Here is a 27,209-nt window from a genome sequence, read left to right as displayed (position 1 = left end):
ATCTTTATAGTTAAAAAAATGGTTTGTAATGTTGCCTTTAACTTTAGGTCTTTGATTCCACCTGGAAGATATATATGACTGTGTGAGGGAGGGGTCCTTCTGGCCAGCCCTGGTGCTAGCATTACAGAGTGCAAACACGTTCCTTCCCAGCTGTTCCTCCGTGCACTCCTGCCATAGATCAGGCATCTTTATACGTCTGTGTTACCTTCTGAATTCTCTCTTCAGTTCCATTAACCCATTTGTTGTAATATTAAATTGCCTTATTTATGATAGCTTAATGATAAGGCTGGAGCAAGGCCTGCTATCTTACTCTTCAAAGTGCCTTGGGTATTTTTGGCCTTTGGCATTTTCATAAAATTTTAGAATCAGCTTGTCACGTTCCATACACACAAAATCCTTGGTAGTGGAAATTCTTTGTCATTCATTTTCAAAAATATGTTCGATGCATTCTGTCATTAATTAACTTTTTATTTCTAACTATGTGTTGAAATTTAGGAGATAGGGGATTTGGAACTTTGCCCTCGACTAAAGTACACTTACTCTTTCTATGATGATGACTATTTTTAGTTTCTTTGAGTTAAATAGAAAATTCAGAATGCTGTCTTAGTGTGAATACCTGAAGTATTGTGTAGTTTTGACTGAGGGAAAAAGAGAAAGGATTTTTTAAAAAAAATCAAATTTAGGTTTAAACTGGGAAAATGGAATGAATGCAGTAGTTGTGAACTATTGCCTTCAATTTTCAAGTGACTATGTCTAGAGAAGGAAGGTACGCTAAAGCTTGGGGCTTACCCTAAATCGTGGAAGACGTTATGAGAATTAATCTCGTTACATAATAGTCATCTATAGGAGTGATAATTCTTCATTTTCACAGGACCTGTCTCTAATCCACGTCGCATTCTCTGGGAAGCCAGGCTGTGAGCTAATGTGGAAGGTAGTTTGTGGGATTATCTCCATTTCCTATAACTGAGAGGTTGAGGTAATTTGCTCAAGGTCACTCAGAGGCAGCCAAGAAAAGAACCCAGCACTCAAGAATTCAGGCCCCTGACTGCATGGCCTTGCAGGTGAATACCACAAATCAAGGCGTCATTTAGGCTTTAACATGTGCTATTGCCAGACAAGAACTCAACTTACGCTGGGGGTGTTTGTCAGGTCTCCATGACATTCTTACAAGAGAGGTTTTTTCTTCTGATGAGTTTTTTTATTTGCAATGTTTTGTTTTTAATCATCTTATGACTGTGAGATAATTTCAGCCATTGCTGGAATCTTTGCTCTTGCCTTCTTACTTGATGGTTGGCTGGATAAAACTTTTCAGGAGAAGAGATGTAAGGAAAAGTGTCATAGGCTTTACTCAGGACCAGGTAAATCTGGCAGTTTGGACTTTGCAGGCTTAATGACATAGTTTGTAACACCAAAAGTAAAGCTGTTAGGACAAAAATAATTCTGTCTTCGCACGAAAAAAGTTGAGAATGCCTGTACCAAATAAATGAAAGGGTTATATATGCAGCTTTTATGGGGAACATATAGTCATTTAAAAAATACGGCAAATCACATTATTGGCTAGCTGCATGCTAAAGGGGGTTGGGGTGGAGGAGTTTCTTTTTTTTTTTTTTGAGACAGAGTTTCACTCATGTTACCCAGGCTGGAGTGCAATGGCGCGATCTCGGCTCACCGCAACCTCCGCCTCCTGGGTTCAGGCAATTCTCCTGCCTCAGCCTCCTGAGTAGCTGGGATTACAGGCACGCACCACCATGCCCAGCTGATTTTTTGTATTTTTAGTAGAGATGGGGTTTCACCATGTTGACCAGGATGGTCTCGATCTCTTGACCTCGTGATCCACCCGCCTCGGCCTCCCAAAGTGCTGGGATTACAGGCTTGAGCCACCGCGCCCGGCCTGGAGGAGTTTCTTAAAGCTATTATTTTAATTTCTGGCTAAAGTGAGGAAGCTTTGATACTGGGCCGATGAAATAAACCTAGTGTTGGATAATACTGAACCAGAGCCAAACCACAAATCAGATGCGATTCTGAAGGCACAGCATAAAAGCCTGGACAATTAAATATGATCTATTACTTCCCAGATGATTTTAGAAAACTTGGAATTTAAAAAAGGCAAAAAAAAAAAAATTTAAAAAGAGGGTAAGCCACTGGAATAGCATTAGATTATTAGATTTAGGATTTAAATACCACCATTTCCTTTGAATCCAGTGGGAAGTTATGTACTCTCATGACTATTAAGTCTGTAAGATGAGGTCAGCGACCCCTTATCTAATGTATGGGGTATGTTTTAAGTGAACAAAATTTCAAAGTGTGGCCTTTATAGAGCACTTTGAGGTCTAAAAGAGATTCTATATGAAAACCTTATTGTAACGATGGTAACAATTATGACTGAAGTAGTTTAGGAGGTACCTTTGGCCATATAAAGTAAAATGTTTGAAAATCACCACCATATGAAACTTTTAATTTAGTGTTAAAATTAACTGAGAACAATAGGGACTCCCTAAAAGAGCTATTTTGACAAGGGGAAATTAGGACATTGAGCTAAGGAGAGATCCAACTTCATATGGAAAAATTTCACATTATTAAGGCAAAAGAATGAGAGTTGTAAATCAAGTCCTTATTTAGCGCATACAGAAATACTCCTCAAAAGAGGGAGACTCAACTCAGTGCTTATAAATTTTGTCTGAAAATATTGCTGGTAAATATGTCAGTTCTCTTAATCAGTACCACATATATTTGTATTGAATTAAATAGCTTTTCTAGTGATTGTATTGTAAAAATGAAAGCCTATCTTCTGTCAATCATTCAGATTTTTAATATAAACATTTTTTTTCTTTCCTTTAGTGACTTTTAGTAGGGCAAAAATGAAGTACCATTAGAAACACCATAACTGGCAGTAGAAAACAAATCTTATATTGAATTGACATCCGTTTTTAGAGAAGAAAGGAAGCTTGTTATTTGTTCTACCCCCTATAAATTGGGAAACTGAGGCCCAGAGAAGCATGGAGACTTGTCTATGGTTTGAGCAGCTGGCTCTGACACAGCTCATTTTTTTCTTTCCTGGGCCAATGCTCTTTGATTAATATGGAGTTGTCTCATAATTAACGTATTTTTTAAAAATTACTGGAAAAGCACAGTGCCAGAACTCTAGTTTCTAATTTTAAAACTCTAGATTTTTTTTCAAAGATAGTTGTAACTATTGCAACTATGTCCGGTACTGTAGTTTTCTTGAACATGGGTAATGTGTGCTGCCCATTATTTATAGCATGACCCCATCTTTCCTTTTCACTGCCCAGCTTGGTCTGTTTTGAATGTGCCCATTTTCTTAACACCTCTTCTTTTCTGCCTTCAACAGTTCCACTTCCATCAGCCTACAGAAACTTTTCACCCGCTCTCCTCAGACCTCTTAGTCTTTTATCATTAGCCAAGGGTAGCAAGGGTCTTGGGGTCTGAACAGTATTGCTGGCTAGCTAGCATCAATCAACTCTTATTAATATCTTGGTGCCTGTCAGTTTATTAGATGGTATTTTTTCCTGAAGGAAGATAGGGCTTAAAGGAATGATAAATCGAACGGGCAAGTTTTTGTGGGGGGTGGAGGGTGGTAGGAGAGAAGAGAGAAAATGGAAAATCAAAGAGGAGAAGGACAAGGATAGGAAGCAGCTTGGATGTACCCTGAACAGCCAAGGGGTAGCAAGAAAGCATAATTTGGAAGTGTTGTCTATCACACTGTCAACTCCTCCCTTCCTGTTTTCCCTTGAATCCACTTAAATTTAAGCATTTGCTCCACACATTCTCCTGAAAAAACTTCTGTTAAGGTCACCAGTGACCTTCATGCTGCTAAGTTCAGTAATCAATTTCCAGTCCTTTTTCTTGACCTCTTGGCAATTTTTGACATAGGTGATCTCTCCCTCTTTCATGAGACATGTTTTTTTTCCCTGGTTTCTGGAACACCACTTCTGGGAGGTACAGGCATCCTTCATTTTACTGTACTTCACTTGATTGTGCTTCTCAGATAAGGCATTTTAGAAAAATCAATTGAAGGTTTGTGGCAACCCTGGGTCAAGCGAGTCTATTGGCACCAGTTCTTCCAACAACATGTGCTCGCCTCATGTATTTGTGTCACATTGTCACATTTTGGCAATTCTTGTAATATTTCAAATACTCTCATTATTATTATGTCTGTCCATGATCTTTGATGTTACCTTTATAATCGTTTCGAGGTACCATGAACCATGCCCCTATCAGATGGTGAATTTAATTGAGAAATAAATAGTTGTGCATGTTCTGACTAACCCACCCACTGGCCATTCCCCCAGCTCTCTCTATCTCCATGGGTTTTTCTCTTCCCTGAGACAACAACAATAAATTTAGGCCAATTAATAACCCTGCAGGGGCCACAGTGTTCAAGTGAGAGGAAGAGTTGCACATCTCTCACTTTTAATCAAAAGCTAGAAATGATTAAGCTGGCTGGGCGTGGTGGCTCGTGCCTGTAATGCCAGCACTTTGGGAGGCTGAGGTGGGAGGATTACCTGATGTCAGGAGTTTGAGACCATCCCCGCCAACTTGGTAAAACCCTATCTCTACTAAAAATACAAAAATTAGCTGGGTGTGGTGGCAGGCGCCTGTAATTCCAGGTATGTAGGAAACTGAGACAGGAGAATCACTTGAACCTAGGAGGCAAGTGTTGCAGTGAGCCGAGATTATGCCACTGCACTCCAGCCTGGGTGACGGAATGAGACTCCATCAAAACAAAAAAACAAAAACCAAAGAAATTATTAAGCTTAGTGAGGAAGACATGTTGAAAGCTAGATAGGCCCAAACTAGGCCTCTTGCAACAAACCGTAAGCCAAAGTGTGAATGCAAAGGAAAAGTTGTTGATGGGAAATTAAAAGTGCTACTCTAGTGAACACACAGCTAGTATGGAGAAAGTTTTAGTGGTCTGGATAGAAGACCACAATATTTCCTTAAACCAAAGCCCAATCCAGAGCAAGGCCCCAATTCTTTTCAATTCTGTGAAAGCTAGGAGAGGTTGCTTTGTGAGCTTCAAGGAAAGAAGCCATCTCCATTAACATAAAAATGCAAGTTGTAGCAGCAACTGCCAGTGTAGAAGATGTAGCTAGTTATCCTGAGATTAGCTAAGATCTTCAATGAAGGTGGCTACACTAAAGAGATTTTCAGTGTAGACAAAACAGCCTTCTGTTGGAAGAAGATGCCATCTAGGACTTTTCACAGCAAGAGAGGTGAAGTCGATGCCTGGCTTCCGAGCATAAAGGATAGGCTGACTCTTAGGGGCTAGGGGTTAATGCAGGGGTGACTTTAAGTTGAAGCCATTGCTAATTTACCATTCTGAAAATCGTAGGGTCCTGGAAGAGTATGCTAATTGTACTCTGCCTGTGTTTTATAAATGGAAAAGCAAAGCCTAGATGATAGCACATCTATTTACAACATAGTTTATTGACTATTTTAAGCACACTGTTGAGACCTACTCAGAATAAAATACTGTCTTCAAAATATTACTGCTCAATGACAATGCACCTAGTCACTCAAGAGCTCTGATGGAGATGTATAAAGAGATTACTGTTATTTTCATGCCTACTAACACAACATTCATTCAGCAGCCCATGGATCGAGATGCAATTCTGCTTTCAACTCTTATTATTTAAGAAATACATGTTATAAGCTTACAGGTAGCGCCATACATAGTGATTCCTCTGATGAATTTGGACGAGTAAATTGAAAATCCTCTGGAAAGGACTCACCATTCTAGATGTCATTAAGAATATTCGTGATTCATGGGAAGAGGTCAAAATATCAACATTATTGGGAGTTTGGAAGAAATTGATTCCAACTCTCATGCATGACTTTGAGGGGTTCAAGACTGTAGTGGAGGAGGTAACTGCAGATGTGATGAAAATAGCAAGAACTAATTCTATTAATTCTATTAGAAGTAATTCTACTTCTAGAATTAGAACTGGAGCCCGAAGATGGTACTGAATTGCTGCCATCTCATGAAGCAATCATTTTCATTTGCCATCATTTCAAAACTTGAAATGATGAAGTGTTGCCTCCTGTGGAGGAACAAAGAAAGTGATTTCTTGAGATAGAGTGTACTCCTGCTGAATATGCTGTGAATATTGTTGAAATGACAAAGGATTTAGAATTTTTTTTGGGAGGGGGTTGTTGCTCTGATGCACAGGCTGGAGTGCAGTGGCAGGATCATAGTTCACTGAAGTCTTGACCTCCCAGGCTCAAGCAATCCTCCCCCCTCAGTACCCCCGCCAGTAGCTTGGATTACAAGCACGCATCACCATGCCTGGCTAATTTTCTTGTATTTAGTAGAGATGGGTTTCGTCATGTTGCCTAGGATGGTCTTGAATCGTGGACTCAAGTGACCCACCTGCCTTGGCCTCTCATAGTGTTGGGATTATGGTGGTGAGCCACATGCCCAGCAGGATTCGGAATATTACATCAACTTAGTTGATTAAGAGGTGACAGGGTTTTAGAGGATTAATCCCAATTTGGAAAGAAGTTCTGTGGGTAAAATAGTGTCAGTATCACCTGCTACAGGGAAATCTTTGGTGAAAGGAAGAGTCAATGGATGTAGCAATCTTCATTGTCTTGTTTTGAGAAATTTTTACAGCCATCCCACCCTTCGGCAATAACCACCCTGATCAGTCAGCAGCCATCAACACTGAGGCAAGACCCTCCACCAGCAAAACGATTGTAATTTGCTGAAGGCTCAGATGATTGTTAGCTCTTTTTAGCAATAAATTATTTAAAAATCAGCATATATACATTTTTAGACATAATGCTATTACAAACTTAATAGATTGAAGAATAGTTTAAAGATGACTTGTATATGCACCAGGAAACAAAAAAAAAATTGTGAGACTTGCTTTGTTGTGATATTTGCTTTATTGCAATGGTCGGGAACTGAATCCACAGTGTCTGCAAGCTATGCCTGTCCTCAATGGCCACTTCCTCTCTGCCTTCTTCGCAGATTCCTTCTCATCTTCACATTCACTAAACATTGAAATCCTCAGGGTTCTCGCCTCTTCTGTACCATGCTTACTCCCTCGGTGATCTCATCCAGCCTCATGGTTTTAAATACCCATCTGTAGCTCAGACCTCATCTCTGAACCCAACTGCAACAAGAGTGCTGTCAGGAGAACTGGAAGCTCTTGGGTTAGGAATTGGGATAGAGTGGGTTGGTGGTGGCAGTGGTGGTGGTGGTGACGATGGTGGCAGAGTTCTTGCTTTGTAATGTATTAGCCCACTCAATTCACTTCTTGGGATCTGAGTGTTTCACTTTCTAAAACGAAGGATTGGACCTGGCCAGTATCTCCCAAAGTGTGTGTCTTAAAACAGAAATCCTGAGAAAACTGGAATTTGATGCTCAAATGAACTACCATGCTCTTGCCTGGACCAATTGCAGGGGCTTCTGATCTGGTCTCCCTGCCCCAGCCCTTGCCCACATGACAGCGAGGTCTCATCATGGCAGCGAGCATGCGTTGTAAAGCCGTAAGTCAGATCAAGTCATTACTCTGTCCTGAGCTCTCCAGTGGCTCCCATCTGACCCAGAATCAAAGCTAGAGTCTTTATGGTGACTTACAAGACTCAACAAGCCCCACTTCCAGCACCTCTGACAGTATCACTCGACCCCAGCCACACGGGCCTCCTTGCTGCTGCCAGAACATGGCAAGAGTGTTGCTGGCTAAAGGCCTGTGCACAGCTGGTACAACTTCTTCTAAACTCCTGTTAATGATGCTATTTTGACCTCTTCCCATGTATCATGAATATTCTTAAAGGCATTCAGAATGGTCAGTCCTTTCCGGCAGGTTTTCAATTTACTTAGCTCATGTTCATCAGGAGAATCATATGTATGGCATGATCTATGGTTTTATGACATGGATTTCTTAAATGCAGCTGCCTTGAACATTCCCTCCACAGATATCAGGGCATTGGTTTCTTCCTTTCCCACAAGTATCTGTTCAAATGTCACCTTATCAAGGGTAACAATGAATATAACATGCTTTATTTGTCTCCGTAGAATTGTGCGTTTTTCTGTTCGTTTATTATCTAAGATCCCCAATAGAATATGAGTGCAGGGATTTTTATGTGTTTATTGCTACATGCCCAGGCTAGAATAGTGCTAGACACATAATGGGCATTCAATAACATTTTGATAACTGAATAAATGAATGAATGAATGAAATGAGAGGAAACAATGAGCGGATGGAGGGGAGGGAGGGTGGGCTTGAGGGTCCGTATTTGCATGTCCCTGAGGGCCTGTTCACTTCTGTGTGGAGTAACCCCCTCCCACATACATGAAGATTTGTTGTGGAGGGGATGATTTTGCATCTGTGGTTTCTCTTGCACCTGCCCTGAGGTAGGTATTTTATCCCAGCATTCTCCAGAGAAGGAAACTCAGGGCCAGCGAGGCAGGGGCTTTCTCGAAGTCACGCCCTCTTAAGGCCTGCGCCTGTTTTTCTCTAAGTCAAGGGCCCGTTTCCATTTCCTGAGCAGCCTTTGCTGTTGTGCTGTTTCTTTGAATTCTGGAAAGTCAGTGCCTGGCTTTCCCAGAGGGCTGGTGAGGATGGGGGGGGGGGCGCGGGGAGGAACCCTGGAGCATGTCACCAAGGCCTTCACACTGGGCCCTGGGCGGACCCTTCCTTTGGTCCCAACAGCTGTGCTGTGACCGGCTGCAGCTTTCACAGGTATTCTCCTTGATGACCAGGAGAACAGGGGAAACAGAAGTCAAGAGGCAGAGAAACAGATCAGGGTAGAGCCCCTCTAGCTTTCCCTCCCAGATCTTAGACTGCCTTCTGCCACCACTGGCTCACCTGGAGCACCAGCCCTGCTCTTAGGCACCGTCCGTGCAAGCTGCTCAAGCCTACTTCTTACTCACAGGGCGACGCTGGGCTGCTCTAAATCTTAACTGCTCTAAACCTCGTCTGTCTGAAAGGTGGGAATAATCATAACTGTATCGCCTTTGTAGGCTTGTTGCAAGGATAAGACAGTCTTGACATAAACAACTGTTACTCCTCCAGCTTCCAGACTGTCTCCCTGTGGTGGTTTCCATCTTAGCATCTTCCTGCCCGCCTCCTCGCCGGCTTTATGGAAGAGAACAGAAGAGTCAGGTTGCCCACCCAGAACCACTCCATGAGGCATGGCTTTGCTCTTTGGTCCTCAGGACTGATCCCAATTCATGTGTCACAGAAGCTGCATGATTTGCAGAGGAAGACCTGGACGTTCCTTCAGCAATGGGTGTTGTCCTGTCACACGGTAGTTCCTAAGTTTGGAAGCTAGAGATGAAGGAGTGACGTTCACAGGATAAAAGATGCTTAAGGGGCTGACATGGGCACTCAGCTTTGGAGTACCTATAGGAGTCTGGCGGGAGATCTTGCAGGCAGGTGTAGGGGGCCATTGGCAAGGCAGGCCTGACTCGTAGGAGAAACGTGGTGACTGGTGACCAAGGATGAGGGTCCTTCATAAAAGAAGGTGGTGAAGCCCATCGATGAGATGCTCAGGGAGGCCGGGTGCAGTGGCTCACACCTGTAATCCCAGCACTTTGGAAGGCCAAGGCAGGCAGATCACCTGAGGTCAGGAGTTCCAGACCAGCCTGGCCAACATGGTGAAACCCTATCTCTACTAAAAATACAAAACATTAGCTGGGCATGGTGGCACACACCTGTAATTCCAGCTACTTGGGAGGCTGAGGCAGGAGAATCACTTGAACCTGGGAGGCGGAGGTTGCAGTGAGCTGAGTTCGCGCCACTGTACTCCAGCCTGGGGGACAGAGCAAGACTCCATCTAAAAAAAAAAAAAGAGATAAGCAGAGAGAGCACAGAACAGAAGGAGAAAAGGACCAGTGACAGAGTCCTGGGAGGCACCATGGCAGGGAAGCAGGGACCGGCCTTACATGCAGCAGACTCATGCTGGGCTCAAATCCTGTCCTCGCAGACCTTCTAGAGCTGCCACACACACACAGCATCCTGATCCAAAGTAGACAGGACCACAGGACCAAGAGAGCACCAACAGCTTCACCTGTAAGCATTGGACCAGGAAGGCACTGTTAAAGAGGAGAGGTGTCAGAACCAGGCCTGGAGCCAGGGGTGGCTTATGGATGGATGATAGAGAGATGGTCAGACATGGCATTTGCAAAGGAAGGAAGCAGGAAAATTCAGGATGTCTGGAAAATGGAGAAATTGGTAATATCTGGCCAGAGGTACTTACAGAATAATGCAGTCTTGAATTAGAATGCAAAAGAATTTAAAAAGTACATGGGTCACAGATTGAAGTGTAGGGGGATTTGAAATGTATGTGATTATGGCAAACACCAAAATGGAGATTAGCGTGCAAGACATTTATCAAACAGAGCTCCTGAAAGAAACACCTGTGAAAGGGAAGAAAAAGAAGCAGAATTGGGCCTGGGAGAAGCTGGGGTGCCTCTCTGGGCTGTAATGAGGTTTCAGCAAAGGCCTCAGGCAGCCTCACAGGGAGCTCTGCAGCTTGGGCACCCTTCAGTTCAGTTTCCCTGTTGGGTGAACAGAGGCCCTCAAAGGATATGTCCCAGTCCTAATCCTCAGTACCTGTGGATGTGACCTTATTTGGTCCTTGCAAGTGTAATTAAATGAAGGATCTTAAGATCGATCATTCTGTACTTAGAGAGAGCCTAAATCTAATGACTGGTCTCCTCATAAGACAAAGGAGAGGGAGATTGGACACTCAGACACACGGGGGAGAAGGCCAGGGCAGACAGGAGCAGAGATGGGAGCGAAGTGCCTACACACCAAGGAATGCAAAGAATTGCCTACAGCTGCCAAAGACGAGGGGTGAATCATAGAACTGACTTTCCCTCAGAGCCTCCAGAAGGAGCCAACCAGGTTCCTGCTGACACCTTGATTTCAGCCTTCAACCCACCACAAAGGCAAGAGAACACATTTCTGTTGTTTCAGACTTACCAGTTTGTGGTAATGTGTTATGGCAGCCTAATGAAATGAATACAAGAAGCCGGCCTTGTTACCATGCATGATCTGTCACTGGCCGTGGACTGCCCCTGGAAGGACGCATGTCCTCGGGTGAGCCAGCTTTCTCCAAGAGAAGCAATCCTCAAAGAGGGCTGTCAGCTGAGGGCCATTCTCTGGCAGCACTCCCAGCAGCTGGGGGATTAGATTCTTTATTCCTAAAGGGGATCTGGGTGGCACATTAGAGCAGCCACTTCCCTGACCCTCAGTTTTACCATCTACATAATGGGAATAACAATAAGACCTATGTCATAAGGTTATGAGGAGATTCAATTAGATGCTCATACTAATAGCTAGCACTTACGGAGCACTCACTATATATATATGCCAGGCACATCAAGTACATGAGTTCATATTCATCTGTTGCCCAGCATACTGTAAGCTCCAGGTAAACAGTAACTGTTTGGACCGGGAAGTGTCCAAGTCACCCAGCTGTCACAACCAGAACAGAACCCAGATGTCCTGACTCTTGGGCAAATGCTTTCTTCTGCAATAGGTCCTCTCTCTGCATGTACCTAATTATGTCTTCTTTTCATGATGGTGATGATAATTCTGTGCAAGGAAACAAAACTTGTGCTCCACAAAAGAAATGCTATTTTGCCTCATCATCTGAAGGGAAGAGCTGTCAGTTGTCTGAAATTCATTCACACTCTCTCAGGCAGACCCTGTGTGACCAAAGACATTAATTTTCGGGACAGGCTGCGGCAGGAGGGGCTGGGCATAGCTCCCCGCTGCCTACAGCTAATTGGCCTCGGTGGCCCCACGTTCCAGTCCCAGCATCTGCTGACATGGCATTCCTAAGAAGAGGGGAGAGGCCAGATACTATCATTTTAAAGAGGACAAAGTGAAGGACAGAGAGATTAGCCGATTTGCCCCCTTAATTATGCGGTGAGCTCATGTTGGAGCTAAGAATTCAATCCAGATTTCTTAAGTCCCAGATGGGTTTTTTCAACAGGAGGTGCGGCCACATTCCTTCTCTTGGAACCGCCCCCTCTCTGGATCCCTAAAACGCATACCTGGGTTGAGTTCATGAGTGTGTGTGTGTGTCTCTGTTCCCTTCATGTTATCTTGATTTTTAAAAAGAAAGGGAAAAATGCACTTACCCTTAGAAAATGGTCACTTAATTGAGTTTAGTAGGGATGAGGAACAAATTTCTTAAATGCTTTTTTTTTTTTCTTTTTGAGACAGGGTCTTTTGCTCTGTGGCACATACTGGAGTGCCATGGTGTGTTCATAGCTCACTGCATCTTGAAACTCCTGGGCTCAAAACAATCTTTCTGCCTCAGCCTCCTGAGTAGCTGGGACTACAGGAACATGCTGCCACACCAGGCTAATAATAATAATAATTATTATTATTAATTATTATTATAAGACAGGTTCTTGCTCTGTTATGTAGGCTGGTGTTAAACTCCTGGGCTCAAGTGATCTTTCCACCTCAGCCTCCCAAAGTGCTGGGATGACGGGTCTGAGCCACTGCATCCGGTCTAACTGCTTTTAACCACATTTATTTTTCAAGAACTTCTGGCTTGACACATCCAGAGTCCAAAGAGAAGAGGCCTTCAGATTTGACCCATGCATTTCTTGTCAGAAGAATTTATATATGGAGGTATTGTGCAAGTTATTAATGTTGAAAGGAATTTTTTCCTCCAGTCAAAAATCTGCAAAAAAATTAATATTGGCACAATCTGGGACTAAGAAGGGACAGTGGCCGGCCATCCAGGAATTTCCATAGGCCCTGCCCCGCTGCGGGCTTTCACCACTAGAGGGCGCGATTTGAATCGTGCGCTCAATGGTTCTTCCAAGTGCAGTCGTTCCCAGCAGGGTAATTTACCAAACATTACTTGCTGTTGACTTTAGATACATTCCCAGTTATGGCTCCCCTCCCAACTAAATTCTAGATTGAAAACGTATGGACAGTGTAAGAAAAAAAGCAATTTGCAAACTTTTGTCTAACCACATCGTTTCTATTTTGGTTACTCTTTTTGGGAAACCACCGAAGGAAATGGCCTCCTGTGAGTTGGCTTGGGGTCATCCTGCCTGGGCTTGTCTGCCCAGCCCCTTTATTTCAGCCTGGATCTTCTTTGCAAACAGAAATCATTTTCTCTTCCATCTTCAGGTGTTGATGTTTAGTCATTCTTTCCTCAAAGAACTGAGAAGTCCTTTAAAAGCAAGACACATCTTGTTGGTTTGTTCAGTTGGTCAGTTGAAACATCATTCATTCCACGATGTTCACTAACATGAACATACTATGTGATAGACTGTTGGGTTAATTCCTTGACTTCTTAAAATGACCAGTGCAGAGGGGAACTCTAATAGCTAAAAATAAGGAAGTGTAATGGAAGGGTGCTATGGAAATGTGAATTCTACTCCCCGCTGCCCACCTCCACAAAGGTAACTGATCGTCCATACTCAGAAGAGACCACATAGTGCTAGTATTATCATGGTGCATCACCAGGTAATGCTGCTTTAACTCCAGCGTTGGGTTTAAAAGTGTATTCCCTTTAGACTGAACTTGAAGTAAAAATAAATCTATTAGCCTCAGAGCAACTAATGTGCTCTGAGAAGAGTCCTGGGCTACTGGGCTAGAAATCAAGATATATTGGGTGGTGGGGATGGGGGTGGGAGGGGAGATGATGAGTTGAGGCGGGTGGGGCAGAATTCTTTCTTTGCTTTTAACAAATTGAGTGCTTGGCCAAGTCACTTGACTTCTTGGGATCTGCATTGTCCGGTTTCTAAAACAAAGGAGTTAAACCTGGTCAACGTGTTCCAAAATGTGTCTCTTAAAACAGAAATCCTGAGAAAAATGGAATTTGGGGGTCAGATGGGTTTGGGAAATACAGCATAATATCTGCCCCCTTTCACCCGCTCTCCCAAGGTAATTCCAAATCACCTTAGCTTAAAAGGTTTGGGAGGTCCTAGAGTAAAAAACCTGCCTAATTTTTTTTAACCCAGTATTTCCCAAATGTGTTTTCCTGGAGATTCAGTTTTATGTGATAGCTATTAACCTAGAAATGCTGGCTTAGATATTGATTGAAAAGCCAATAAACATTTATTGAGTGACTGCTTTGTGCTAGGAAGCCAGCTCTCTGACTATATTACATGAATCTGTGAATTTTATGATTTAATCAAGTAAGCAGTGTAGGTGGAGATTTTCCTGCAGATTACATCTTCTAATTAATCTGTTCACAGTTTCCAGAAGACACTGATTAGCATCATTAGTGTTTTTCACACCCTTAGCAAACTTTTTCTTCACTTTACATTGACATTCAAATCAGACTTACTTCTTTCTCATTAGCATGGCGAACAGCAGAGGATAAATAGTGTTGACCTCTTGCTGGTCTGAACTCCCCATCTGATCCTAGCTTGGACAAACCTTCAGATGCACCAGGCTCTTTTGAATATTCATGAAAATTTCATTTATTCATGTCACCCCTTTTTTGGGGTTCTAGGAAGTTTAACAATTTGGATAAAATTCAGCTTTGGAAAGGAGAAACTTTTAGTACCTGTTTTCTTTTGTGCAGCTGATGAAAAAAAGAATCTGCATCTGGTTAGCTAAAAAATGGAACCGTGTTGTCTTTTGCCACTTTCACACGAAGGAAAAGGCCATCATATAATCTATCTTTAAAATGTTCTCCCAGGTGTCTTACTGTGCAGAAACTTGGGGAAGTGAGTTTTGACAGAGGGCCTGGTTTCCTTTATTTTAAAGTCATTCTACTTTAGGTTTTCAAAGGAAGACAGGGTGCATGAGAGGGAGGGAGGGGAAGCGAATGCACACAGGTCATGGTGAGAAATCCCATTGCCGGTTCTAACTTTGCCTTACATAACATTAGGAGAAAAGAATAGGCAGGAAGTTGGAATCTGCAAGTAAGCTGTTCTCAAATCTGGATTCTGTATTCTTTTTTGTTCTTTTAAATTGACTTAGTGCTGCTGGTTGTAATACCTAAGCGATAGCTGCTGATAAATATTATCTTTGTGAACACACAGGCCATCATCAAATGTCAAGTCTGCAGACTAATTTTTTATGCAAGCCCAGCAGATTTTTGTGGATATGGGCCAGGAATTTTAATGAAAGAAAACATCAAAGATGCAAAAGAAATGAGAATATTAGTCAAGGAAGATACACAGCGATGCTCTCCGATAACCCCTGGTATTGACATTAGAACTCTGTGGGAGCAACTTAAATAAACATCTGGACACTGAGTTTAGACATTTTCAGTGACAAACCCCAGACAGATCTTTTCGACTTGCAATAATAAATATTTCAGAGGCTATATGAATCAACTGAAAATCCTGTTTTCAATTATTCTAGTTTTATAAATAGAGCATAGTTAATTATTCAAGTATAGAATTTCTTTTGAAGATTAGGTGAATTTTATATTTCCTTTGTCCATATTATACTTCAGTTTTATTATTCATATCAAATTTATGTCTGTGTGTTCAAAAATAATATAGTTAGCTTGCCAGATACTATTAAATCAGAATCCAGCTGAGCTTGATTTTTTTGTTATTTTATTTTCAGGAAAGACCCTTTTACAGCCCTCAGTACCACAGTTCCGTGAATGTGTTCTGTTTGGCAGCCCCAGCTAAGGACACCCGCGGTAGAAAGAGCGGGAAAATGGGCTCCCTAGCTCTTCTTACCAAACTCTGATGGCTTGGCAGTTTGACCATCACTTAGCCAGGAAGGCACCAGAAAGATGGTGTGCTGGTAATGCTTCAAGGGGGCCAAACTTTATAAAAAACCTGGTGCAAGTAAATATAGCTAGGCAGTCAGTAACCAAAGCTACTCGGACGGGCCTATTGATTGCTGTTGTAAATTTTATAATATGAACACAGGCTTTTCTCTAGAAATTGAAAATAAGAAAGGAAAAGGAACTGTGATGAACTGCATATATTACCTCCAGAGAGCCTGAATGCTCACGTGTTAAAAGTTAGCATCTGTGGCAGATAGTCCTTAATATTTATGATCCATTCTGGCATTGAGAATGGGACATGAGAGGGACATACTGTCTAGAGGCCAGCTTGATAACTCTTGGAGGCATGTTACCTGGTGCTTGCCAGGGTATCCTTTGTGAAATAGTGATGTACACACGTGCGCTTCCTCCCAGCCCCTGAACAGAATGACACTCATGGACCGGGGACGGCTTCATCCTTGGGTCTGACATAGATGCCCTTTTAAAATGCTTTGAAGAAAGAAGTCCTAGTTGTTGTGCTTCTGACACTTTCAGGAGAAGGAAGCTTTAGGTAAGCCACAGTGTTTCATCCAGTTTCAAATCTATAATTTGATAATAGTAGCTGACGTTCATTGAGCCCCTCCTAAATGCAAAACACTTATTAGGACCTATATTAAGGAAATATATGTATATAATACAAAAAGTCAAATAGAACTGGAAGGTTTATAATGAAAAACAGAAATCTTCTTCTTAGTTCCATTCCATCTTCCCTAAAGGAACTACTTTAGTTGTTTCCAGGTTATCTCCAGATTTCTAAGTAATATGCATATAGTGCTATTGTTTCATTTTTAAGATAGACGTTATCTACTGGCTGAAGAATGCGGTTTAGCTCTTATACTTCATCCATTCCCATTCCCTTACCCTTCTGCTCCCCTCATCCTTTCTATTTTTTAATTAAATATTCAGTGTTTATATTATAATGACTGTAAATAATATTTCTATTAATATTTTCAAAGTGTATTGAGTTTTCCTTCTTTACATGACTTGAGTTTGTTTTGGAATCTACAGTCACTTGGTTTAATTTTCTATGTGTCTAAAAATGAAGTCTCAAACTTTCCAACAGAAGCATAGAGCTCCTTTCTGTATTGTCAAATGCGTCAAACAGAGTATTATTCCGTTCTCTTTGACTGGGAGGCATCCCTGCTGGCGTTCTCTGTCCTGGTGCACTCTGGCCTAGTGGTCTACCACTCTGTCATTCTGAGACCTCCCTTCTTCACTCTCACCCAGAGGATTCTCTTTACCTCACTCCTGTATATGATCTACTTTCTGTATCTCATGACTTTATCTTTCTCATTTTTCTGTCAAGTGTTGATAGAACACATCTTTCAGCAGATATGAACGTTGCAAAAAGGCAGCACAGGAGATGAATTTTTCTACACCTTGTATGTTTGATGGTTTGGTTTTTAGTTTGGCTGCGTATAGAATTCTAAAGCATATCCCGTCCCCACCCCCGCCCCCGCTTAGAATCTGCAGTGCAATAATAACTCTTCTGTCTTTTAGCTTCTAGTCATGGAGGAATTCAATGGCATTCTAATTCCAAATCCTTTATATGTGATTTCCCTCACCCGTTTCTCATTCTTACTTTTTTTTTCTGCTCTCAACATTCAAGTCTTTTTTTTTTTTTAGTCTCTAGGATATTAAAGTTCCATGATAAACTCGCTCACTTTGGTGTGAGTCCCCTCCACCCCCCCTTTTTTTGTGGAGATGTGGGGAGAGCTGGTCGTTGTTGGGCTCATTCCATTTAGGAATGTCTGTCTTAATTTCTGACAAATTTTTCTTGTGTTAGTTGATAATTTACTCTTTGCCAGTTTCTGTCATCTCATGTTGGAACTTCAGCTAGTCAGATATTGGATCTCCTGGATAATTACTATAATGTTTTAATTCATTGTAGTTTTTAAAAATTCTCTCTTTGAATGATCTCTATTTCTTTCAAGTGATTCCCCCTTGTCCCGCCCCCCACACCTCATTTGCTTTTGGTCTCTATCATGTTAGAGGGCTCTCTTCTGATCTCCTCTATCCTTGCCTCGAGAGAATTACTAAAAGGCTCGGGGGAGGTTCTGTGAGTGGGCCTGGGGTGAGGGGGCACATAGCCTTTCTTTAGAAGATCCTCAGATGTCAGCATCTGTCACTCTATCAGGTTCTTTGGAAAGTCCCCTGCCTCGAGGGTGTGTGCCTGGCTGCCAGCACTTGGGGCATGTTGCTAGACCCTCACATTCAGCCTGCAGTCTTTCACTCTATCCCCCTATTTTAGATAAATTGCCTCACGCTTCCTTCACTGTGCACCCTTGTGTATGCTTGAGTGTCGACTGAGTGTCCTCGAGTTTGCCCCTCGTTGGTCCCTCTCACTGGCTGCAGGGGTTGGATGAAGGGGCATGGGGGCCTCTCCACACTTCATGCACATCATAAGCAGATCCTGTGGTTTTGTTTTGGCCCGCCTCTCATTCTGGCCTGCAGAGGATCTCACTGCCTCCTCCCTAACCTTTCCAGGGTTCAGTGGTATAAACTGGCTTGCTTTGTATTGGTTTTTCTCTTCTGCAGACAGTTACCTAATAGCTTTCTTTACACTAGTGAATGGGTAGATGAGTTGGTATTTTTCCTAAATTTTTTATCAACTTGTATTCATTTCAGCAAGGCTGTAGGGTAGAATGAACTTAAATGCATGTTTCAATCTGCAGTGTCTAAGTAGAAGTCTTAAACTATCAGTGCGACAACCTTATAATGTGAGCATGTCCCCATTTCACAGATGGTGAAGCAAGTGTCGTGTCGGCCAAACAGCCAGGAATTGAGAGAGTTGGAGCATTGGGCCAGATCTCTCTGACCTCCTGCCTTGGAGGACTGAACTTAGTTGTCTCCAGAGCAGTGGTTCTCAACTCTGTTTGACATTACAGCCACCCGGGGAGCTATAAGAAATGGTAATACCTAGGCTACACTGAAACTAAATCAGAATATCTAAGGTTGAACTGCAGGCACTGATATTTTTTACAGCTCCCCCGGGAGATTCTGATGTGCATCCTGGCTGGAGAACTGATGCTCTGAATGTTCTTCCAGCTCTAGGATTCTATCACTTCCTTTCAGAGCAGAGGATTAGCGTGCATGTGACAGTCTGAATCTGTCTGGGAGGCTCCTGGGGCCATTTCCTCAATTGCTCTCCATCCTTTCCTCTCGCGCACTTTTTTACTGGCTTTATTCAGATAGAGATGTCAGATTTAGCAAATAAAACTATAAGACACCCAGTTAAATCTGAATTTCACAGTGAGAACACACGGACACAGGGAGGGGACATCACACACCAGGGCCTATCGGGTTGAGGGACAAGGGGAGGGAGAGCATTAGGACAAATACCTAATGCATGTGGGGCTTAAAACCTAGATGATGAGTTGATAGGAGCAGCAAACCACCATGGCACATGTGTACCTATGTAACAAATCTGCACAGTCTGCACATATATCCCAGAACTTAAAGTTTTTTTATTTAAATCTGAATTTCAGATGAATACTTTTTAAAAGTATAAGGTCCATGTAATATTTGTGACATACTCTGCTTTTACTGAAAAATTATCTGTTGATTATTTGAAATGCAAATTGAATGGAACGTTCCGTATTTCATCTGGCCACACTCTATTCAAAGCCCCAATGTGCAGAGCAATGGAGGTTGGTGGGAGCGTTCCTCTGGAAGTAGCCCACCCTCAGACCCTCTGTGCTCCCCAGGCTCCCCCGGGTATGGCCGCTCCTCCTGGAGGAGAATCCAGTGCCTGGTAGAAATGATGCTCCCATTTTGCTTCATTTCCCTCTCATAAGTAATAAGTTTATATTTCTCAATGACAGCTTAAATGCAAACTTTTCCAATATATCTTCCCCATGTTTTCCAGTGTCCCCATAGCATTTTGTTTGGTAGTCATTAACAGTTGCAGTTATGGAGTTTCATGACCCATGTTGTGAGATGGCACCTGCCTGCCTCTGCCATGTGACTGAAAGCATCTCCAGGGAAGAGACCTTGTCATTCACGTTCCCGTGCCCTCACCATTTGTGTCTACACGTTTCCAGGGTGTGGTAGTGGGACATGGGGGCAGTTAGGAATGTGGTTGGGAAGTTATGTCTTCATTGCCCTTAGGCTTCTCCCCCAACCCCTAACAGCTTTCCCTGGCTTTGGCAAATGTCATTTTCCTGGCAAGCAAGGCACTAGGGCAGACACCTTAAGGAGGCACTCATTCTCAGGGAAGTGCAGGTTCAAGGTCAGTATGTGCATGACCCTGAGACTGAGGGGTACCTTAAATCTTACACCCCTTGCTTGGCTTGCCTCACCCTGGGCTGGCCCTGCCTCTTTAAGAAGGCAGCACCCACCCCTTGGCACAAAATAAAACAGGCCTTAGATCGCTCAAGTAGCAAGGTGTGTTTCATAAGCTCCACGTGCTTGGTTTTTGTCACCCTTGCCCAGTCACCGCATGTGGATGCTGAGGTCTGTTCCTTTGGTAGGACCTCATTGCATTGCCAGCACACTGCGAAATGCACACTCTAGGTACACAGAAGAGCCTGTAGATGAATATTTATTGGCAGTTAAGAAACTGCAGTAACAATGAGAATCAATTCTTGTCCTCAAGGTATGTAAGAGTCTTATACCTTATGGTATAGTCTTAATTATATACCGCTTATATTATATGCCTCTGTGTTAACAAAAACAGATTCTCTCCAAAAAGAAAAGAAAAATCACAAAGCTTTCTGTTCGGCATTATCTTGAACAGAAATAGAGTCACTGATGCCCTTAACAGACTGTTGCTGTAGAAAGCCCTTAGCCTTGCAGACCTTGGCTTCTTCGTTTGTACAATAATGGGGATCAGATGAAACAATTTCTGGGACCCCTCTGTATTTTAAAGCTTCCATAATTTATCTATCTTCATATTTTATTGTCTACTAAACTGGTACTTAACTCTTATGAAGCAACAAAAATATGTCAATTTTGGATATGTTTCTTGGTTCATCACTAATTTAGTTCCATATCCTGGCATACTGCTTTGTCTAAAACCTATATTTTAATTTTTTTAAATGCAATTTATCCCTTATAACTCTTTTTCATGTCCCATAAAAATGATGGATAAGGGAAGGTAGATAAAGCTGCAGATCAAACTGAAATTCTGATAATCTAATAAATGCTTTGAGCACCAATCTTGCAGTTTACGACCTCTTGCCAATTGATTTATGGCCTTGTAGTAAATTTCCTCTCCCACTTATCAAATATTTATTGGAACATCTTGTTCTTAACAGACAAAGTACTGTATAAAACATCTGTCAAAACAAAAGCCAATTCAATTAAATATCTTTTACTTCCAAATCTGCTTCTCTGGTTCTCTCCAGCATCCAGATTGTAAAACAACAAGCTGAATTATACACAATCTTTGGGCAAGTTTTCGGAAGCAAAAAATGGACACCATTAAAGCTAAAGTTCATCTGAAAGGAGTGAGAAGTCCCCATTTACTTCACAGTGGAGGGCTGGCCCACCCAGTGATCTCTTCACCAGTCATGGCTCTGTTACTCATTTTCCCCTCAGAGACCCTAAAATTTGCAAGATTTTCTTGAGAAACAAACTTCATGTACTTGGTAGTCGCTCGTTTATTATTAATCCAAAGATGTATTCACCACGAGCTCCCCTTGATAATCCACGTCCAGTCACAGAGTTGACTTAATTCCAGCTAAAACAAAGGTAGATAAATGTATGTACAATTTCTTTTGGCATTTTGGAATACTAAAATAATCTAAGGGTCTCTCTGTTACTGTCTTTGAAGAAACAACTAAGCGAATGTAAACTGAGAAATTTTTCACTCAGATTCTCTTTTTTTCTACTGTCAAGTCCAACCAGAATAAAAAGAAAAAAGCATTTAATTTTCTAAGAGTGGCAGTGGTAAGGGGGAACTCTGGGCTTTTTATAGCAGAGATTCACATCTGTACTTCTTTGAACATTTTCTTGGTGCGCGAGTGGGAAATGCTCAAATTCGTGTCCTCCACCTCTGCTTTTGACCTGCAAACCTCCGAGCTACGTTCTGAAGGTCAGTTTATGGAAGATGTGAATGTGCGGCTTAGTGAACCTGACTCACAAGACTTCCATAGTTTAAATTTCTCCAGAATTCAAGGTTCCAATATTATTGTTGTTGCTAAATGCTCCCCGAATGTAGCATGGATCAATGACATATTGAAAGCATATGTATGTTTACCTCCATATTGATGTCATTTCCTATAACATTGGAAATTATATGTGAAGTGCAGGCAGGCGGGGTGCAAGCGAGGAGATCTGACAAGCAGAAGCAAATGCAAAATGGATTCCAGGAGATGACTCCACAGGGTTTTCAATGCTAAAGTTGAAACCTGAAATATACACTCGTCTTAAAGAAAAGAAAAAGCATCAATAACTCGGAGCCATTTTCTTTCCCATGTATGAACATTTCTTTCCCATAGGAAATTTTGAAAACAGTCTTAGCTGGAAAGTCATATTAATTGCCACAGTCACATTTACTTCCCCCTGGACTTAACCTTTCAATCGTGGTAGTCCCATCATCACAGGGAGTGGGGATAGAATAGATAACTTTATTCGACAGATTTTCAAACTTGTTCCCTTCTACCTTTTTTACATAAGTTCCCTTCCTCACAACTGAAGGGAAAAGAAGGAAAAAAGCGCAGGTTAGAATAATACAGAAGTGGAGTTTTGCAAATGGTGCATTTTCATCATCTCTGGCCTGGGTGCTCCGAGCTCCTCTGTGGCCAGCATGTATTTTAATTTCTACTTTTAAAACTCAGCCACTGAAGACCAAAAGTGGTTTTTTAAACCTTGCAAATTGTCCTTGGGCATTTAGCATTTTCAATATTAGCCCTACGTTTCTCTAACACTGAAAAAGAGTCCACTGAAAGCAGATGGACTTGCAGGTCCCTCCGTTTGACTCCCACTGTCCTTGGGTCCCCTCCTGGCAATGCAACCTCCAGAGCAGGTCTAGAGCAAAACTGGGAGGAAGCAGTTTGCAGGGAGGTTGTGAAGTCGTGACTTGCCGTGCCCGTTTTCCCTGCCTTCTTTCTGGGTGAAGCACAGCTGCACCAAAAGCTGCCCACTCAGGGCCCTGCCTGCCTGTCCCAGCTGCGGTCCTCACTGACCTGCTTTCCGTGGGCCCGAGACTCCTGACCCCGGGAGAGCAGAGGCTCCCAGATCAATTAACCCCCATCTGGTATTTACTGGCTAAATGATATTGGGCAAGTTGTTCAGCTTTCCCTTCCTCAACTCCTTACCTGTAAAATAGATTTTGTGCAGATCAAATAATAAGATCCATGTAAAGTGCTTAGTAGAGTGCTCAGTCCCTGTCGGGGATACAGGAAATGTTAGTGCTTATTATTTAATGTGATTAACAACGTTGGAGCAGAAGTGACCGTGTGTGATTAACGCCTCAGTATTTTCCTTTGTGTTTCCACATACAGATACATTAGGCAAGAGTGTGGGACCCCAGACCTTGACTTCATGCCATTGTGGGAGGCTGCCTGAGGCTGCAGTGTGTGAAACGGAATGAGGCTTTGCCTTCCTTTAGCGGCCAGAGCCTGAAAGGCCAGATGATGGCGGTGAAATACACCAGAGAGGGCTCATGAAGGTTCCTGGAGCTCCTTACTGGGGGCAGAGCCTTGGGGATACAACCCTAGCAAGACAGAGGCTGTTCCTGCCCTCATGAGGCTTCTGGTTTGGCAGGGGAGAGAACAGCAAACAAATCATTGCCCTGCGGTTCTCCAGCAGGGGTTTTCTTGTTTGGCTGTTTTTTCTATTTGACTGGCTGCATGCACCCAACCCAAAGTCTGGGTTCCTTCTCCCTGCTGTCCACTGAGCTCTCTCTGTCATAAGTCCCCACTACACTTTTAGGCTCTGGTCCTTGAGCTCATCTACCCTCTTAACCAAGTCTGTGCCTGTAACTACGCACAACCAGCAGAGAGAGAATTTGTTTTGTCCTGCTGATTGTTCATGGGGTTTCTCAGTCAGGTTGGGGTCAGACTCAGTGGGGCCAGTTCCTAGGGAAGCTCCATCTCCCTACTATTCCTACTGAGAAGTGGTTTCAGGAATTCAGATAACATTGATTGAACTTGCACTATGTGAGAAGCACCGTGCTAAGCACTCAATATGTACAATCTCACTTAGTTCTCTTAATCAGCCTTTGAAATCGGTACTATATTTACCTTGATCTTATAGATGAGGAAACTGAGGCTAAACATGCCCAGATGTCACAGTTTGTCAGCTGCAGAGCTGGGATCTGAATTCCGTCTTGTGTTCTCTCTGGTTCCATGCAGCTTCTGTGGGGGCGCAGGCCCTTCTTTCCTGGCTTGAAGCTTGCCATTTCTGATGTTCAACCTCTAGCCCATCCAACGCCTTGTCTCTTTGATATTCAAGGCCTTTCTCAGCCAGGAAGCAGCCAACCCTCTGTCCCCGAGACCTGTGTCCTGCCCGCTTCCCCTCGGTCATCCCAGTGTGCTCTCCATGCTGCCCTACTGGCTGGGAACCCTGGTCCCACCTCTGCCAAATGTCTCTACACCCTCTCAGAGGCGGCTCAAATGGCGTGGATGGCTCCTCTCTTCTACCTGGCTCTCCAGGACTGCCTCCCTCGCGTCTCCTGCCACACTGCACACTGGCCTGTGCGGGTTTTGTCTTTGCATACGAAGGGTCAGCTGTGCAAGCTCTTGTCTAGCTGTCTATTGTCTTAAGACTCCTAGCACTGAGCACAACACACTGAAGGCACAGTTTTACCTCGGGCCCAGCGCTTGCCTTCCCCATTCAGTAGATGTGGTGACAAGCTGAACTACAGGTGTCCTGCTGATGCAGCCACCGTGGGTGATTACTGCTGGTTTGCTTGAGTTTTGCTGTGGCCATGTTGACCAGTCAGTCAATAAATAAACCCCAGGAAACCACTGACAACCCACGGCACGATGCCTCCTTTGGCATGATCCATTACAAAATGTGCCCCATCTGTCGCTTGTCCTGCCTCTTCCCTCGGGAGCCCAGTGATCTGTCGCTTGTCCTCGAACACTGTCCCAAACCTGCCTGCAGACCCATCATTCACACTCAGGTGTCACCAAGTGATAGGGCTCCTTTTGCTCCTTTTGGTGGGGGCGTGCAGCCTGTTTCAACTGGAGTCAAAGCTGAAGCTAAAGGAGAGAAGGGTGGATGGAGGGCTGCCAGACAGTCTCAGGCAAGAGGCCATGCCGACCTCCAGGAATTACACCTAGGCCACCTGACTTCATCTTTAGCTTGACTTTTGATATTCCCTTAGGGATAATTGTCTGCAGAAAGATCTCAGGGTGGGGAGGCTGGGGCCCTGCTGACTGTGAGAGTTCCTTTACCAGCTGATAAGTGTGTCTGTCAGCTCCCAAAGAAAGGGGTGCCCCATATCCTGACCTTGCACTTCTCCTCTTACCTTCTGGGCAGCTCCTTCATGGGCTCCTCGCCTTCCTCTCACTCTCCAACAATGGGCTTCTTTCAGCCCCGGCCCCTTCCCTTTGCCATTTCCCTCCCTACGAGCTAGTCTATTCTCATGGTTTCATTAGCACCTCTTTGTGGTTGATGTACCAGTCGACCTCTGCAGCCGTGACCCTTTCCTGTGTATCAGACCGCATTCCCAGCCGCTGACAGGACATCTCCACTCTCAGGTCCAAAGGCCCCTCAGTGTGCCCAAGGCAGCGTCCTCCATCCTCTCTCTCCCCTCAAGATGGCTTCCTCAGTGGGCATGCATTCAAGCAGGCCTCCTGCCAGGCTTCCTAGAGTTCCTGGCTAGCAACTTTGGAGTCAGTTATCAAGTCTATTGAATGCCAGTCGTGCATCAAGGTATCAGGCTTGGGCTAAGGGTAGAAAAATGAATAAAAGTCACCGAGAGACCTTAAAGGACTCAGCCTAACGAAGAGAAAAGCTCAAAGAATTCAAGACAATCACACGATTGAGAGAGGCGTGCAGAGCGGTATGGAGGGAAGCATTCCATAAATGCGTCTTGTGAGGAGGTCTCAGTCTTGGCTGCTCTTGCCTTTCCTTCCTGTCCCCACTGCCACCATGTTGGTTTAGTCTCCTGTCACTCATGACATGATTAACTGCAATGGTCTCTTCTCTGTCGCCTTGATGGTAAATTTCTCTTCATTGCCAGCTAATTTTCCCAAAATACTGCTCTTGCCAACTCTCAAGAAAGAAATCCACCCCATGCTCCATCCTTTCTCTGTAGCCTCATCACAGTGATTGGCATGTGAGCTCTAGCGTCAGGTCCACCAAGCCAGACTCTCAGCCCTGCTGCTGAACTGCTCTGTGACCTTTGACAAGATACTTAAACTCTCTGTGCTCCACTTTCTTCATCAGTAAAATGGGGATATAATAATACGTACCTGAGTTGTAAGGATAGAATGAATGAATACAGGCAAACATCATAAGCCCTGAGTAAGTGGTAGCGATTATTATTGTTCTTTCCTATTGCTTCTCAGTAGAGGGGCTCTCTGTTCCTTTGAGGCCTCCTCAAGGCTTGGGGATTTTTCTGTCTGTTCTCCATGATGATACCCTCACCCAAAACACTGGTTTTTCTGATGATACTGCTCCGGCCCATCTCTCAGAGCCAGCTCAGTCCCCTTAACTTGCATGAAATGTTTCCCCGGTACCTGAGATAAATAAAACTTTCTTTACAAAAACACACGGGCCAGATTTGGCCCGGGGATTTGTAGTTTGATGAGCCCAGCTCCAGATGAGAGTCAGTTTGCTGGAGAAATTCACTGCTCAGCCAGCCTCTCCAAAACTTCCTCCCAGGAGCAGACGCCTTCCTCGTTGTCTGGACTCGAGTCAGCCCCGGCAAACGTTTAAGTGGCCTGGAGAGCTAAGGTGAGCAAGTGCTCGTTGTCTGACAGCTTTGTTCCTGAGATCAGCCAGAGCAAGGGAGGATGGGACCCAGGGGGCTGAAGACATTTAAGCAAAAGAAAACCAGAAGTTCTTCTCATCCCTTTCTTCCTCCCTAACCCACGGTCCATTCCCGCTGCCCTCAGCCCTGGTCCCAGAGGTAAATAAATAGACGTTTTATAACCACCTCGGACAGATTTTTGTTATTAAGAAAGGAAATTAAAAGTCTCTTAAGTGTAGATAATGTGGAGCTTGCTAGACAAATTGACAATAGCCAGGAAATTTGAAACGCAGGGCTCCAAGCTCCTCCACCGGAGTGCCTTTCATTTGTGATCTCTCTGAGCTGGCCTGGCTTCCGGGTGTGATGGTGCAGTCTCGAATGTTCTGTCAGTGGTCGCCGAGCCTCTCTGTGAGAAGCACATTCTGTGGGCTGTGCTGCTTTGCCCCGCATTGATGAGGCATTTGTGAGGGCCCTTCCTGCCTCTCAGGCCCCACCTCCCCTCTTTCCTCCTTGAAGCTTGCGGGAAGGCAGTCAACTCCCCAAAAAGAGCCCACACCCCTCAGCTCGGGGCCACCCTCTTTTAATGGAA

General features: G+C 43.6%; 1 protein-coding gene across 1 annotated transcript in view; it reads left to right on the top strand.

Moving 5' to 3' along the window:
* Positions 1-16,701, top strand: part of POLR2M (RNA polymerase II subunit M) — a 28,369-nt gene extending 11,668 nt beyond the window's left edge. The window contains exon 4 of the mRNA XM_032297333.1: positions 16,126-16,701. Coding sequence (XP_032153224.1) covers positions 16,126-16,179 — 54 coding nt within the window. The 3' untranslated portion in view covers positions 16,180-16,701. The remainder of the gene's footprint in view (positions 1-16,125) is intronic.
* Positions 16,702-27,209: the final 10,508 nt, after the last annotated feature.

This window comes from Sapajus apella, unplaced genomic scaffold (genome assembly GCF_009761245.1).
Source record: "Sapajus apella isolate SASKATOON/1434 unplaced genomic scaffold, GSC_monkey_1.0 scaffold37, whole genome shotgun sequence".
Taxonomy (NCBI): domain Eukaryota; kingdom Metazoa; phylum Chordata; class Mammalia; order Primates; family Cebidae; genus Sapajus; species Sapajus apella.
The sequence above is the reverse complement of the archived record's forward strand: the minus strand, read 5'-3'. Positions and strand labels throughout refer to the sequence as shown.